A 15111-nucleotide genomic window follows, 5' to 3' on the forward strand; every position below is an offset into this window, starting at 1 on the left:
CATCAATGAGGAAGGGCGGACAAAGCAATGTTGTCCTCCTTTGCAAAGGAAATAAAAAAAAAAAAGATTGAATTGGAAGTAAATTTGTCAAAATGGGGATGATCCATTAGGTCAAGCTTATTTTTTATTAAATATGAAGTGAGTTGGGTTGAAAATTTAAGCTCATATTATAATCGGACTTAAATGGGTCTATTTATCAAATTAATGGATTGAAGTGGGTTGGGGTGGGCCAGTCTTATGGGTAAAAAAATAATTTTAATTATTTTAATAATTTTATATATTTAATTATGTAAAATTAATAATTTAATTATCAAGGGTATTGCTTATTTTATATATTTCAATGTCTTTAATCTTTACTTATTAAATTAAAAATTTTAATTTAGATTAAAACTTATTATCTCTTTTTCTTTTATGGTAATGAATATTAGATGATAAATTGATAATGATTTAGACCTTGAGATATCATTACTATCTAAACAAAATTTAAATGTTTTGCTTGAAGATAGAGATTGAGGAGGACATAAATGAGTTTGAAAATTTTTATTATTTGGTTATATACTTATGTTTATGGGATAGTAATTTGTGTTAAAGATTTAAACTTTATTTATGTAATTTATTTATTTTTTTATATTTGATGTAATTTATTAGTTTGTAATATGTTTTTATTATTCAATTTATGAATTAAATCATAAAATAATTTTATTAATAAAAAATTTATTAAGTAGAATAATAAAAATAATTTTTTTTAAAAAAATAAAAATAGCCGATTCTACTTAACTATGAGCTAACGAGAGGTGGATTGAGTTGAGATTTTGATGGTTGATATAAAAAATATATTAACTCGGTCCAACTCATATTTTTCAACCCATAAAGATTTGGTCTAGGGACGAGTGAGCTCATTTTGACAGCTCTAGTTGGAAGGAACTAAGCTCGGGGAATCGCCCATTCTTTGGAGCTTAGACATTCTGCCCCATGTTTCCCTAGAAAACCTGAGAGCTCCAAAGAAATTCTCTCAAGTCTTTTTCTATCATTCCTACATTCTAAAGAGAGCTAAAGATACCAAAAGCATAGCCATTCAAGCTTCCAATATCCTCATTATTTGAGTGAACTCGAGGGCTCCCATGGAATTCTTTCAAGTTGGTTTTAAAAGTGATGCATGTAAAGGTAAATATATATGTTAGAGATTCCTCTTGGTTCCTTGCATCCCGTGGCTACCTACTTTTTTTGAAGGGATCAAGGCCCCACAAATGGAAGCTAGGAGCTGGGAATTTGATGTGTACGTAAGGAAAATTATGAATTAAGCTTTAAAGATTTAAGTGTAAGAAATTTATAGCTTTTGAACTCATTGTGGCAGATTTGGAGATGTGGGTGAAGTAGTGTTGAAAATCAAGAATTTGGATGAGTTAAGCTGTCAATGAGGCAAGGTGCTAGAAACTAATAATTGCTCACCCAAATTAGCTACGGTTTATTAAAAAAAAATGAAAATGAGCTTGTTCAATTAATTAAATGTGCCTTGTTGTAAGGGATTATAAGAGAAAGAAAGAAGTTGCCGAAAATGTTACCAAACCATGGCTTAGTTCCAAAGGCTGATTGGTGAAGTTGGAAGGTAAGGAAATAGATTGGAATTTGAAATTAGATTGCCATTTAACTACTGGTCACATGTACAAGTAGATAGTCTTGGAAAATATACCAAGTAAATGCGAATTCTTAATGACTAGGAGATTGTTTAAATTAGTGGCTTGGTTGCTAAACAATACTTGGTGAAGGCATGGGAGATTGGCACTTTGGTCGGAGCATAGAGCCTTCAAAGGCTCGGGTGGTGCTGATAATTTGGGCTTGCTAAGTCCTTAGTCAAATCAAGCTCAAGTTAAGGAGGTGGATTAGTAATTGGTGAGAATTCCCACCAACGGAGGTGAGTGGGCAATTCCTTTTTAAAGTATTTATTGAATGGTGAATATTATATATTAAATATGCTAGATATGCCCACTGCTTATATATTATTCAATTACATTGAGTTCCGATGTTTATATTTGGATTGCAATTGGGTTGCATGAGCTGTTAGCGATTAGGAATGATTATTAAGCTCGTTTTATATGTGTTGTTTTTATGGGTATATCAAAACCATTAAGCTGTTTACAAAATGGGAAACAAGCCTTTGAAACATGATGAGATTTTATACTCTATTTTGAAGCATTCAAAGTTGTATGTATTACACTCCTGTATAAAGGCCATAGAGTGGTCGTTAATGAGTTTTCTAATCTGTCTTGGTGGCAATTTTCACGATGCTTAAGTGAAATATTTTAACTATGCCATACTCATTGAATTTCATAAGCGAACTTGCTATTTTAATGTTTACTAATTTTATGATGAACTTGTTATATATTGCTCACGGCATTTTTGATTTAAACATGCATACACGCCTTTTGAGCTAATGATGGAATTGATTATATGCAATTGAATTTCCATTGGTTTATTTTCTTGGGTAAACCTTACGGGAATAGGTCCTCTTACCATACTAGATTTGTGTGATCTTTGTGCACAAAGTAGTGATTACTGATTATTGATAATTGATAACAATGGGGGACCTGAAGCCCCGACTCATATTTGGTGGCGTGGGGAGTTCCCACGTGTAGGTGTTGATGTTATTGATATTGGAGAGAGAGCCTACGGGCTATATTAGACCTACCCGATGATACTCTATTCGATACGTTTTTATTAATTGAGCGTGGCATTTCTATTATATTTTTTTGAGAAAACCATGGTTTTCGTTTATCAATTTGCATGACATTCGGGGAATTACATTGTTTATAGTTGCCATGGTTAATTGATTTTATCGAGCATGAGATTTTTATGCTGCAAAAGTTATTAAAAATTTTGAGATTTAAACTTAAGTGTATTATATTGATGCACATGATTTATTAACTCTATGCATCGTCTATATCATCATACATATATATTATCATTAGGTTTTTATCAAAAACTCTACCTTAATGCTTGTTTCCCTTCCTGTCCACTCACTGAGTATAAAAGGCTCACCCCAACTAGTTGACAATGGTAGATAAGTGAATTAATTGGGAGCAGTTGTGGTGAGGGGACATCAGCTTGCTGCATAGGTAATTGGCATCTCATAGCACTTCCCTTGTGTCACTCCGCTGTCTAGATGTCAAGTTGTCTACTGTTGATTAAATTGAAATGGTGTAATGTGTCAAAAGTTTTGATGTTTAGAAGTATTGTACTGATGCCTTTAAGTTTGATATCATTTAAATCGTTATGCGAGATCAAGAGTTATGAAGGTAAAGGAAGCTTCACAGTAACAGAAATTAAAGCTAAGTGATATAGATCAAAGTAACATAAAATATTCTTGGAAGGCTTCCAAGTTGTGTGGGCTTGCCTACATGACTCGTGCGCTAGTAATGGCCTTACAGTGGGTTGTTACAACAACAGTACTAAATCAACATAAGCTAGAAAGAATCAAAACGACAAGGAATTGATCTTAATTCAGTATCTAGATACACGACCATGTCTATTCCAATGGATTTGTAGAATCACCTTGGTAAGGGACTAAGTTTGGTTCCAAAATTCTTGGTCATCATTCCAATTGAGTCTTGTGATTCATTTTCATGTCCCCTCATTGTCCTGGCTCTCTTGGTTGACAAACATTGGTTTAAGTCCACCACTACCTGAGTCATGGTTGGCCTTCTTGTGGAACTTGGAGACACACAAGTCATTGCTACTTCTACAGCTTTCCATACAGAATTAACATCAAAATCTCCTTGTAATCTCGGATCAACAATATTTTTGATATCACCTCTGGACAGCATGGAACTAACCCAGTGACTTATGTGAGTCCTTTCATTATTGATTTCTGAAATCACAGGTCGACCTGTTATGATCTCCAAAACAACAATCCCAAAGCTGTAAACATCACTTTTTTTGGTTAACCTGTTTGATGTGTAATACCTGAATATTCAAACATGTAACTTGGTTTGAATCCAAATATCATTGCAACTACATAATGCTGAATTCTAAAAGCAATAGTTTTGCTGATAGCAATGCACTTACTCGGGGTCCAGGTAGCCAGGGGTACCAGCAATGGATGCCGATACATGAGTGCCACCTTCAACTGGGAAAGTCTTGGATAGACCAAAATCAGCTAATTTGGCTTGTAAGTTCTCATTTAATAATATGTTTGTGCATTTCATATCTCTGTGGATTATTGATGGTTGGCAACCATTGTGCAAATACTCCAATCCTGCATTTTTCAATTTCTTGTATTTGGTTCACTTGCTATTGCAAATAAAACTGATAAAAGCTCGCTAAAAAGGGAAAATAAATTAAGCTAATGCATGCTAACCTTGTGCTGCTTCCAGTACCGTTTGGAGTCTTCCTTCCCAACTCAGGATACTATTACTTCTATCTGCATCCACTCCAGAAGATATGTTAACTTCTCCAACCATGTATGTATTGATATGAGAGAGTTCCCCAAAATAAACATAGCAGAAAGTGTTTTTTCCTTGCTTGAAGCAAAATTTATTGAATCAGAATGTGGAGCACAGTGTATCCAAACCTGACAGATGCTCTGCTAAGTTTCCTTTGGCCATGTACTCATATATTAGGCCCATGTTGGTGCCTTCTTTGCAATACCCGATAAGGCTTGTCAAGTTTCTATGATGAACTCTAAGAAGAAGTTCGACCTATATGAAAGAAATCGAATCTTTATTGATATCATAAGTGAGAAAGCTTTCATACATGTTAGGCTCTCATACCTCAGCTTGAAACTGCCTATTGCCTTGAACAGATGAATGAGATAGCATCTTTACTGCTACTTGAGTGTCATCCAAGTAGCCATGGAAAACTGTTCCAAATCCTCCTTTCCCAAGAATTCTTTCAAAGTTGTTTGTCATTCTCTGCACCTCAGAAAACGTGAACTGCCTATTCTTTGGCTCTGGTGACGGGGCTGAGTTTTGGTATTCATCATCCATATTTGGACCTGATAAAATCAGTATACGATTATGAGCATAAACTTTATGAGAATATTTCAAGAAAGAGCATGAATTAGGCTCCATTTAGTGTTCTAAATCTACTGATATTTGTAATGTTGATCATACCTAGTGGTGGTTTTCTCCTTTTAAGCCTCCATAAGGTAGCAAATGCAATTACGAGGACAGCAAATGAAGCAACTGATGCTGCAATTGGAACAACAACCGTTTTCTTCTTCTTCTTCTTCTTACATGAAAGTGATGCACAAAGGTTTGAATTTCCTTCAACACTACAGTCAGTTAACAACAGGAAGGTTAAAACTGGGAACTCACAAACAGTAAGGATTGCCATGTGATATGAAGTTTATTTAGCCTCCATGTCATTTGGCTTTATTGTTTACTAAAAACATGTGATCAATGGTTTAGAGAACCATAGTGGAAAATCACGGGAAGAATAGGTCAAGTTTCTGAACAGAGAGCATACCTTAACAGTAAGCCATTCTTTGACCTTTCAATAAGTCCAGCTGGAACTGTACCATTAAGCTTGTTATCTTTAAGGTTTCTGCAAAGTAAAGCAGTTGTGATCCTTGACTACTTATCTTATAAAGAAATTTTCATTGAGTCTATATCCTAAGTTACTTACAGCAGTGTCAAGGATTGCAAGTGAGATAGAAACTCAGGCACTGCTCCAGTCAAACTATTATTTGATAAGTCCCTGATATTTTCAAAGAAATAGTTAAGATTTTGATGTTTCTTCCATATATAGATTCAGGACTTTAGTTATTGAGATCTTGATATACTTACAAATGTTGTAACTGAGTGAGATTGGCTATGTAAGGAGGTATCTCTCCTGTCAATCCGCTCGAGGATAAGTTTCTGATTTAATGTTAAATAGAGTCATTGACAAAGATATTGAATTGAATGAAGATATTGATAGCTGGTAGAGGGAGGGGGAGGGGGAAGGGGGGGTGGTGGTGGTTTACAAACTTACAAGGATATGATTGTAGGTGAATTGTAACCGTCATAGCTGCAATTAAGTCCCTCCCAAGAGTATGCTTGAGGAGCACATGGATCTCCTTGCCAGTTTCTTTTCAATCCATAAATTGATTTTATGTTTGAGATTGCTTCAACTATTGTGTTCACAAATATATGAGAATTGGAGTTACAAGCCTGTGTATTGATTGTCTAGACAGGTAGCTAGCTAGTGAAAACCATAAACTCAGTTCTGAGGAGAATACCTTCTTTTTGGATTGTCTCAGATTGTAAGAATTCTTTTACCATATAAATCTCAATTGCGTTAAGGATTGGTGGATGGGTTGAATCAGCAGTTTTGTAGATAGAAAATTGGTACTGTCCACCAGTCAAGGCTGATTGAGTATACAGAGTGGTTGAGGACAAGTAAGCAGGACTGAGAGGTCCATACCAATGCTTGCCATTATAAGAGATGTTGAATGCTCTAGACTCATTAGCCAGGAGCTTCTCAACTTCAGCAAAGTGCATGAAAAGGTAAAACTGAGCGTTGGGAACAGAACTGGAGTCAATGAAGAAATCCAAGGAGTGGCTAACGTTCACTGGTGTGCCTGCAGTCCTCATGGCAAGTGATGGTGGTTGGTATTTATCGTCTTCAGAACCAACTGTGGAAGATGTACTTATTTGTGTCCAATCATTTCTTTCATAAGGCCACCAAATGCGATCATAAGCATCTTCTTCAAACCTGTTATTGCATTGGTCATTAACTAAGCAAAGGTATCTAGTAGTTATAGTTCTCTACTATGAAACAATTCAATAAATTGAAAAGTGAGAGTAACTTACCTGAATGTTGATCCCGTTGTTGAGCCAACATCATACCTTGTGAAGAGCTCCAGGGATCCAGTTTGAGTTCTGTAGGTTGTATTTTTCAAAAGCCTAAACTCTAATGCTGATATGAAAGGTATCCCATTTCCCGTGTTCACCAGACAAACATGCAAATGATTTGCTTGGAGGACATGAATGATATCCATGGTTATTGCGGTGGAAGCATTTTGTAATGTGACAGTACCCCACAAATTGGGTCCCAAATGCAGATCACATTGTGGCACTTCATTTAATCCGTCGTAGTTTCCATACATGAAACTCGCTCACAATTAAATATTGATCTCCCTTTGTGAGGGTAAGGTTGTAGCAATTTCGGTCCCCTTCAGGAAAGCTTCTAACATGCCACATTTGCCGCTGCATTCCTGTTTGGAATTCTGGTAAGACACTCTTAGCTACGCCAGTTTCCACGTAAGCTGCATCTGAAACGTAATCGATGCCTGTTGTGGCTTCAGTATAGTTCGAATCTTCCGGAAGCCCACAATCCAAGCTAACGAAACCTGAGAGAGCAACAAACAGAGGCCTTAGTCCTTCCCTGGTTAGTGATAAGAGTATTGAGATCCTCATTGAAAGATTAGTTAACTGAACCTGATTGATCAAGCTGGGCAGGAACCAAAATAGCAAAAGCAATGCTGCTAATGATGAATGCAAGGAGGACATGGTTTAGCATCTCCATTACAATTTTTAAACCCTCACAGCTGTGAGAGGACAATGAAGCAATTGAAATCTTATAACTTATAATTAATATATACTGGCAAAAGTATATACTGTCCGCTGAAATAAAAAAAAAAAAAACATTAAAGAAAGTTGGCCAATTATTCTTCCAGGAGCAATTTAAGCATTACGATTTTTATTTAGACTCTTGACCATCTCTACCAAAATTCTCTATCATTCCACTACGACCATCAAGTTTAAGCTTAGTGCGTAAATTCTTTCTGCTATATATGTGTTTGCTGCAAAAATTAAAAAAGTACTATCTTCTTTCATTGGTTGTTGCAGGTCAATGACGTGAAATTGGTGAACAAAACGTGACAACATTAACCATGGACATGGCCTTTCACACCTTACGTTCTCAGCTTACTTGTTATATGGGGTGGACTTCAGGGAAGACTTTGTTTAATTTATATTTTAACTTCATCAATATGTTTAAATGACGAGGAATTTGCTAAAATATTATTAGCAGTTGAAATATTATTATATGTACATATGACAAGATATTCAAATTAAATTTAAACAACAACAAACATATTTCAATTTTATATTAAATAATATGCTTTTTTCCTTTTTATAATTTTGTTTTATTTATTTCCTGTTTAATTTCTTTGGAGTACATATTGCCTATTGGACTTGCAAACCAAGTCAACTTATTTTACCGAAAGATAAAAGAGAATAGTTTTTTTGACTGTGAAGGGGGAAAATTAACATTGGATACCGCTCTATTCGTATTAATTTGGATTATTTAAGCTTCATAGTTCATAAATTAATTTGGTAGCTATAATTAATTATTTACAATGACTGCACTACTTATTCTCATAAAAAATTAATTAATGTAGAGATTTAATTAGACCCATTCTTCATCACTAGAGTTGCCTTGATGAGATGAACTATGAAGGACAACCATCTTTTTCATTTTTGTTTTTAAATTATACTTATTTTTAATTGCTTCGATGGAAAGTTGGGATCTCCTGTTGTAAAATATAAGTAAATTATTTATCTATATATATAGATAAATAATTGACTTATATCCTACAAAAGGAGATCCTGTATATATGATCAAAGAAAGATATTTAAATACAATAGGCAGGTTCGGAGCTAGTTGACCATATTCTAGTTAGAAGAATACTTCATACCATGACATTTTAAATAGAATTGCTTAATCCTGCTTAGCTGGGTGTCTAGATATATTATCTTCGGTGGACTTTGATGCCAATCTTGAAGATTGTACTTAACTGATAATAAATAATAGTTAGTTAATGAAGACATCTGATTGGAGAGAGAAAACAAGAAAACAAATTAAAATAGTAGCCTCTCATCCGCCGTAGGCCCGTCTCCTTTTACCGTTCTAGGCCTAAAAACAGATTTGGGTTTGGGCATGGAGTTATAGGCTTTGTTTCGGCCCATTTATCTTCCTCAATGCCATCATGTTCAACAACATCCCTTGGGCCCAAAGCTTCTTTTCATGTCATTACCTGAATGAGACCTGACCTCTCCTCATCTCTTAATCTGTGTATACACCAACATTGATGCCCTCCCAAGTGAAATAGAACTTTAGGGATTCCTCTCCCATTTAAACCCAATCACCAAATAATGTAGCAATATTTTGAAAAGTTGTGGGTTCCATGCATGAATTGGAACCCCAAGCCAACATCTTCTTTGGTCAAAATCCAAATCGGGTGACCAATCTTCAACCAATCTTCAAAGGCAGTAAACCCTTGAGATAAGTTCTTCCAATTTCCTTCTTTATATGCCTTTTTAAGTTCATGGCTTGGAAAAGAAGCAAGAAATTTTCTTCCAACAATCCTTCTTACTATGATGCCTTCGAGACCTTTTTCCTTGAGATCATCCATGATAGGTTTTGGTTCTGCGAAATTTTTACAATTTCCCAAAACAGGTTTTTTTTTTTTTTTAAAAGTAGTGCTTGATAATTGCTAGAACTGATTTTATATTTATTATCTTTTAATTCTAAGTTTTGCATGCATCTTTACTCACACAGTTTCTTCATATTCACATATAAATTTAGAGATCAAAATGCATCAAACAAATGACAAATAACATGTAATCTCATTATTATTTTCTTTTTTGTTGATTTCAAATTTTGTTTATTTATTTTTATATATATAAATTCGTAATACATATTCAATTTCCTAATGCAACCCAAAAAATCAATTTATATTTTTATAAATTATTTAAACATTAATATCATTGATATAATCATCAACTATAAAAAATTAAACATAATGCAAAAGTAATATTTATAAAATTATTTACATCAGTTTTTGTATCAAAGTTTATTTATTTACAAGATATGTGACCATCATATCACTTATTTATTTAAAAATATGAAAGAATATTTTTATTAGTCAATTTGTTTTATTTAAACAAATCACTTGCAAAATTACGAAATATTTACGTTTGAATATTTGACTCATTAATCGGTACATGATTTTTCTACTTAAAAAGTAGCGTTTAAGTCTCCTTTCTCCAAATCAAAAAAAAAAAAAAACAAAATTATGAAATACTTACACAAAAAAGTAATTAACTGCTTAAGAACTATGTATTCAATTCCTACCATCCCTCAATCTTTCAAATTAAGTTCACCACAGTCTAGATAATTTCAATTTTATGTTAAGGATTAAGATTTTAAATAAACACAATAAATAAAAATTATAATTAAATAATTTAATAGCATCTATAGTAATTTCTTTTTGAGAAAATCTTATTTCATTTATTCTTCTTTTTCCTTTTATATGTGAGGCCATTACAAAAATGTCAGCCATTGTCATTTTAATCTTATTGACATGTAAAAACAATAGTTCTTGAATTTGGTAGTGGAATAAATTTTATTTTACTATGTAAAAAACTAATGTCAATAATTCATTTTATTTTAATATCAAAGCAAATTTTTAAATTTTTCTCAAAATAAATTTATTTTAATCATAAAAAGATGTAATGTCAATATTATTTTAAAATAAACTATTAAGTAAATTGAAAAAATAAAAAATAATAAAAATCAAACCTAGTGCTAGGGGTGCCAGCAATAGATGCTGATACATGAGTGCCACCTTCAATTGGAAAAGTTTTTGACAGCCCAAAATCAGCTAGTTTGGCCTAGAAATCTTCATTTAATAAGATGTTGGTAGATTTCACATCTCTAAGGATGATTGGCGGCTTGCAACCATTATGCAGATACTCCAATCCTACGTTTTCAATTTCTTGTGTTAGTTCACTCTCCGTTTCAAACGAAAGGGTCATAAAATGGAGTACAAAATGTTAAACAAATGCGTGCCAACCTAGTGATGCCTCAAGGCTCTCCCCTTGTCCTTGAAGGTTAGGTGCTTGACATTTAATATTCTCGAGCAAGGTTCGAGAGCCGGTAAGGAAAGAAAAACTTAGTGCTGCCTCAAGTGCTATTCGACATCTTCCTCCCCAAATAAAAATATTGATGCTTCTTGTAATATTCATAAAAAGTGGGTTAAAAATTTTTATCTATTGTAAAAGATGATAGTAGTATGTTCTCTCTAAATCAAAATTATATATATGTGTGAATATGTGATGCACTTTGCATTCTAAACCTGATAGATGCTCTGCTAAGTTTCCTTTCGCCATGTACTCATAGAATAGCCCCAGATTGGTGCCTTCATTACAATATCCAATAAGGGTTGTCAAATTTCTATGATGAACACTCAGTAGAAGTTTCACCTATATTAAAAAAGCCCATATCATTAATTAGTTTGATATACATGTAATTATGTAAGACTTTTTCACAAGTGAGGTTGTTATACCTCTGCTTGGAATTGCTTATGGCCTTGAACTGATGATGGAGAGAGCATCTTCACTGCTACTTGGGTGTCCTCCGAGTGGCCATGGAAAACTGTTCCAAATCCTCCTTTGCCTAGAATTCTCTGGAAGTTGTTTGTCATCCGTTGGACATCAGCATATGTGAACAGCCTCTTCTTTGTCTCTAGAGACTGCGATGTTCTTTCAGATTTAGCATCCATCTCTCCATCAGAAAAAGTCATAATGGGTTCAATAACCATGTATATTTAGAAAATATTTCAATATTTTTTAAAAAAGTTTAATATCCTATGAGTCCACGAGTTATAATATTGGTGATCATACCTAGAGGTTTCCTCCTTTTGAACCACCATAAGGTAGCCTATGCAATTATGAGGACAGAAAATGAAGCAACTGTTGTTACTATTGGAACAACCACCTTTTTCTTCTTTTTCTTGCAAGAGGGTGATGTACAAAGATTTGGATTTCCTTTGACACTTCATTCCATTCAGCTAAAACAATAAAGAGTTAGATATGGAACAATAAGCAAGCGCTAACGATTGTGTCGCTGTTTGAAATTGCTGTTCATCCAAATAACTTAAGTACTCTCTTGTGATTTTATTTAATTTGTTGTTTTCTAGAAGGGCAAAGAAGGAAATTGATATTGCTCAAAATGCATACCTAAGTGTTAAACCAACTTTCAAATAGTTGAGATGGAACTGTACCATTAAGCATGTTACCTTCCAAATCACTGATCCTGTCAAATTATCATTTGGCACAAATAGGTATGGTTATTTCCACCCCTAATAGATACACAAACTGTTAGTGATATTGATCTTGAAAATATACTTACAGATATTCTAATTGGGTGAGACTTTCTATAACAGAAGGTATCTCTCTAGTCAACCAACTGGATGATAAGTCCCTGATTTTGTTGTCAGCAGTTTCATTAACAAAGATATGGATTTAATGGAAATCAGCTCCGGTTTGTGAAGGTGAAGGCAGAGACTTACAAAGATATGATTGTAGGAGGATCATAACCATTATAACTGTGATTAAGACCCTCCCACAAGTAATCTTTGTTAAAGACATGATATATAACTATAACACAAAGCAAAGACATGATATATTACTATAACACAAAATAAAGAGAAGTTGCAGAGAGTTGGAAAGCTAATGAGCAGAAACACGGTATTCATATTCAGTGCATGATGATCACATAGTGAACATATATATTACAAGATAATTGAGATTATAGCACCTGTAACAATAGCTTAACATGTGTACAAGAAAGGTAAAGACAACACATATATAGTAATTGCTGTCTTAATATAAGAAGTCTTAATCAACTAGTACCCTTACTAAGCACTAAGCATATTGGCAAAATACTTGCACATGTCCATGCAAGTGTTATTCTCTAACATTCCACCTTAACACTTGAAATGGAAAGATTTAGTTGAGTTCTGAAAGCTTCAAATCTTGATTTCTGAAAAGGCTTAGTCAAGATATTTGCTAGCTGTAACTCTGAAGGACAATATTGAACATTGAGCTCACCTCTTTGCGTTGTATCTCTAATGTCATGATATTTCACATTCATATGCTTAGTCTTGCCATGCTAAACAGGATTTTTAACAATAGCAATGGCAGACTTATTATCAACAAACAAATCTGTAGGAGTACATTGCTCAAGCTGAATGTCAAAAAGTAACTTCTTCAGCCAGATAGGTTGATTTGAAGTCTTTACTGCAGCAATATATTCAGATTCAACTGATGATTGAGCAACTACAGATTGTTTATGTGAATTCCAAGAGAAATGGCCATTACCAAGAGCAAATAAGTAACCAGATGTGCTTTTTGCATCTTTAACACTTCCTGCAAAATTAAAATTAGTATAACATGAAAGTGCAACTCTAGTTGACTTGGTGAAATGAATCCCATCAGATTCTGTCTCCTTCAGTATCCTAAAATTCTTTTGGTAGGCACTATATGCTGATCAGTTGGAGTTTGCATGAATCGAGAAAGAAATGCCACTGAGAATTGAATATCAAGTCTAAAGGCAAAAACATAGAGTAGGCATCCAATTAACTTCCTATAAATAGAGAGATCTTTAAGCTCATTACCAGTATTTTCACTAAGTTTACTGTTTCCAACAAATGGAGTTGTAACAGTTTTGCAATTTGTTATCTGAAACCTCTTGAGAACCTTTGAGATGTAGCTTTTCTGAGATAGCAAACACTAGTACTTAAATGATGAATTTCGAGTCTAAGGAAATATTTCATAAGTCCCAAGTTTTTCATTTCAAAATCTGCTTGCATTTGTGGTTTAAATTTTTACAAGGCATTTCACAACTCCCTGTAACTAGTAAGTCATCCACATATAATGACACTATCAATAGCAATTTATTACCAAATTTGAGAGTGTACAATGTAGCTTCATTCTTTGCTCAAATATGTTTTCATTCTCACAGCCCATACACTATAACTTGAGCCATCGAAGATTGGTGGAGGTTGTTGGGTTATATTGGGTGTTGTCATTGTGACAGTGGATTAGCCTAAGAGACAAGAGTTAATAGAAGACCACTAAGAACTAAAGAGAACTAAAAAAAGATTATCTAAGGTCTTATAGGAGTCAGAAATTGCTCTGATACCATATTAAAGACATGATATATTATTGTAACACAAAGCAGAAAGAAGTTGGAGAGAGTTGAAAAGTTAATGAGCAGAAATAAGGTATTCATATTCAACGCATAAGTATAAGTCTTATGTGGTTCAAAGCAAGGATAAAGATATTAAGACACCTTTGTATTACTAAATATGCTACCTTTGGATATAATTTTAGGCATGGATTGGTTATCTCCAAATTAGGCTAATGTGGACTATCACCACAAGTTAGTGAGATTCCATTTCCCAAGAGAGCCATTTTTCAATATCCAAGGTGATCATAACATTGCCTTAACTAACATAGTGTCTGCCATGACAGTGAGGAGGTTGTTGAGACATGATTGCCAAGGATACTTGGCCGTGATTAGAAACACTCAACTGAGGTTGGTAATGAGGTAGGTATGCCTATAATTAGAGTTTTTTGATATGTTTTTGGAGGAGTTACTAGTACCTCTAAAGAGGGAGATTGAGTTTTGTATTAATTTCGTATAAGATACTAGTTCGATATCTATATGGTCATATCATATGACATTAATAGAGCTCAATCATCAATTGAAAGATTTGTTGTATATGGGTTATATATGATATAGTGTGCCAACATGGAGTGTAGCAGTATTATTCATGAAGAAGAATGACGGATACGTAGATTGTGTATTTATTATTGATAGTTGAATAAGGTAACGATAAAGAACAAATATCCTTTTTCATAAATTGATGATTTATTTGAATAGTTATAAGGAACTAAATGTTTATCCAAGATTAATCTTTGCTTAAGCTACCACTAGTTTAGGATTAGGTAAGAGGATGCGCTGAAGACTACATTTCGAACTAAATATGGTCACTGTGAATTTTTTGTTATGTCTTATGGTCTTACAAATGCCCCGACAACTTTTATGGATATAATGAATTAGGTGTTCAAACCATACTTGGATAGATTTGTAATGGTGTTCATTGATGATAGTTTGGTGTAGTTGAGGAGTAAGGAAGAACACAAGCAACATCTAAGGCTTGTACTCCAAGTGTTGAGAGAGTATCAGTTGTACGTCTAATTTTTCAAGTGTGAGTTTTGGCTCAATAATATGAGCTTTTTGGGTCACGTGGTTTCTAATGATGGTGTTAAGGTTGAC

At 33.9% G+C, this 15111-nt stretch overlaps 1 protein-coding gene across 2 annotated transcripts; it reads right to left on the minus strand.

The window, feature by feature from the left end:
* Positions 1–3545: 3545 nt before the first annotated feature.
* On the minus strand, positions 3546–6994 carry LOC110424477 (LRR receptor-like serine/threonine-protein kinase IOS1). 2 transcript variants are annotated; one of them, XM_089784833.1, is made up of 12 exons: positions 6792–6994; positions 6218–6693; positions 5971–6109; positions 5784–5855; positions 5626–5694; positions 5464–5541; positions 5109–5269; positions 4767–4990; positions 4568–4694; positions 4355–4417; positions 4063–4252; positions 3546–3960 (listed from the first exon to the last, which is right to left on the minus strand). In XM_089784833.1, exons 1-12 carry the CDS (start codon positions 6977–6979, stop codon positions 3546–3548), a joined length of 2202 nt encoding a protein of 733 aa, XP_089640959.1. In that variant the 5' UTR covers positions 6980–6994. The 2 variants fall into 2 exon arrangements, with proteins under 2 accessions (XP_089640959.1, XP_021294722.2); XM_021439047.2 differs by having other exon boundaries at positions 5623–5694.
* Between the last annotated feature and the right edge of the window lie 8117 nt (positions 6995–15111).

This window comes from Theobroma umbraticum, unplaced genomic scaffold (genome assembly GCF_002168275.2).
Source record: "Theobroma umbraticum cultivar Fairchild unplaced genomic scaffold, ASM216827v3 scaffold_204.0, whole genome shotgun sequence".
In the NCBI taxonomy this organism is placed as follows: domain Eukaryota; kingdom Viridiplantae; phylum Streptophyta; class Magnoliopsida; order Malvales; family Malvaceae; genus Theobroma; species Theobroma umbraticum.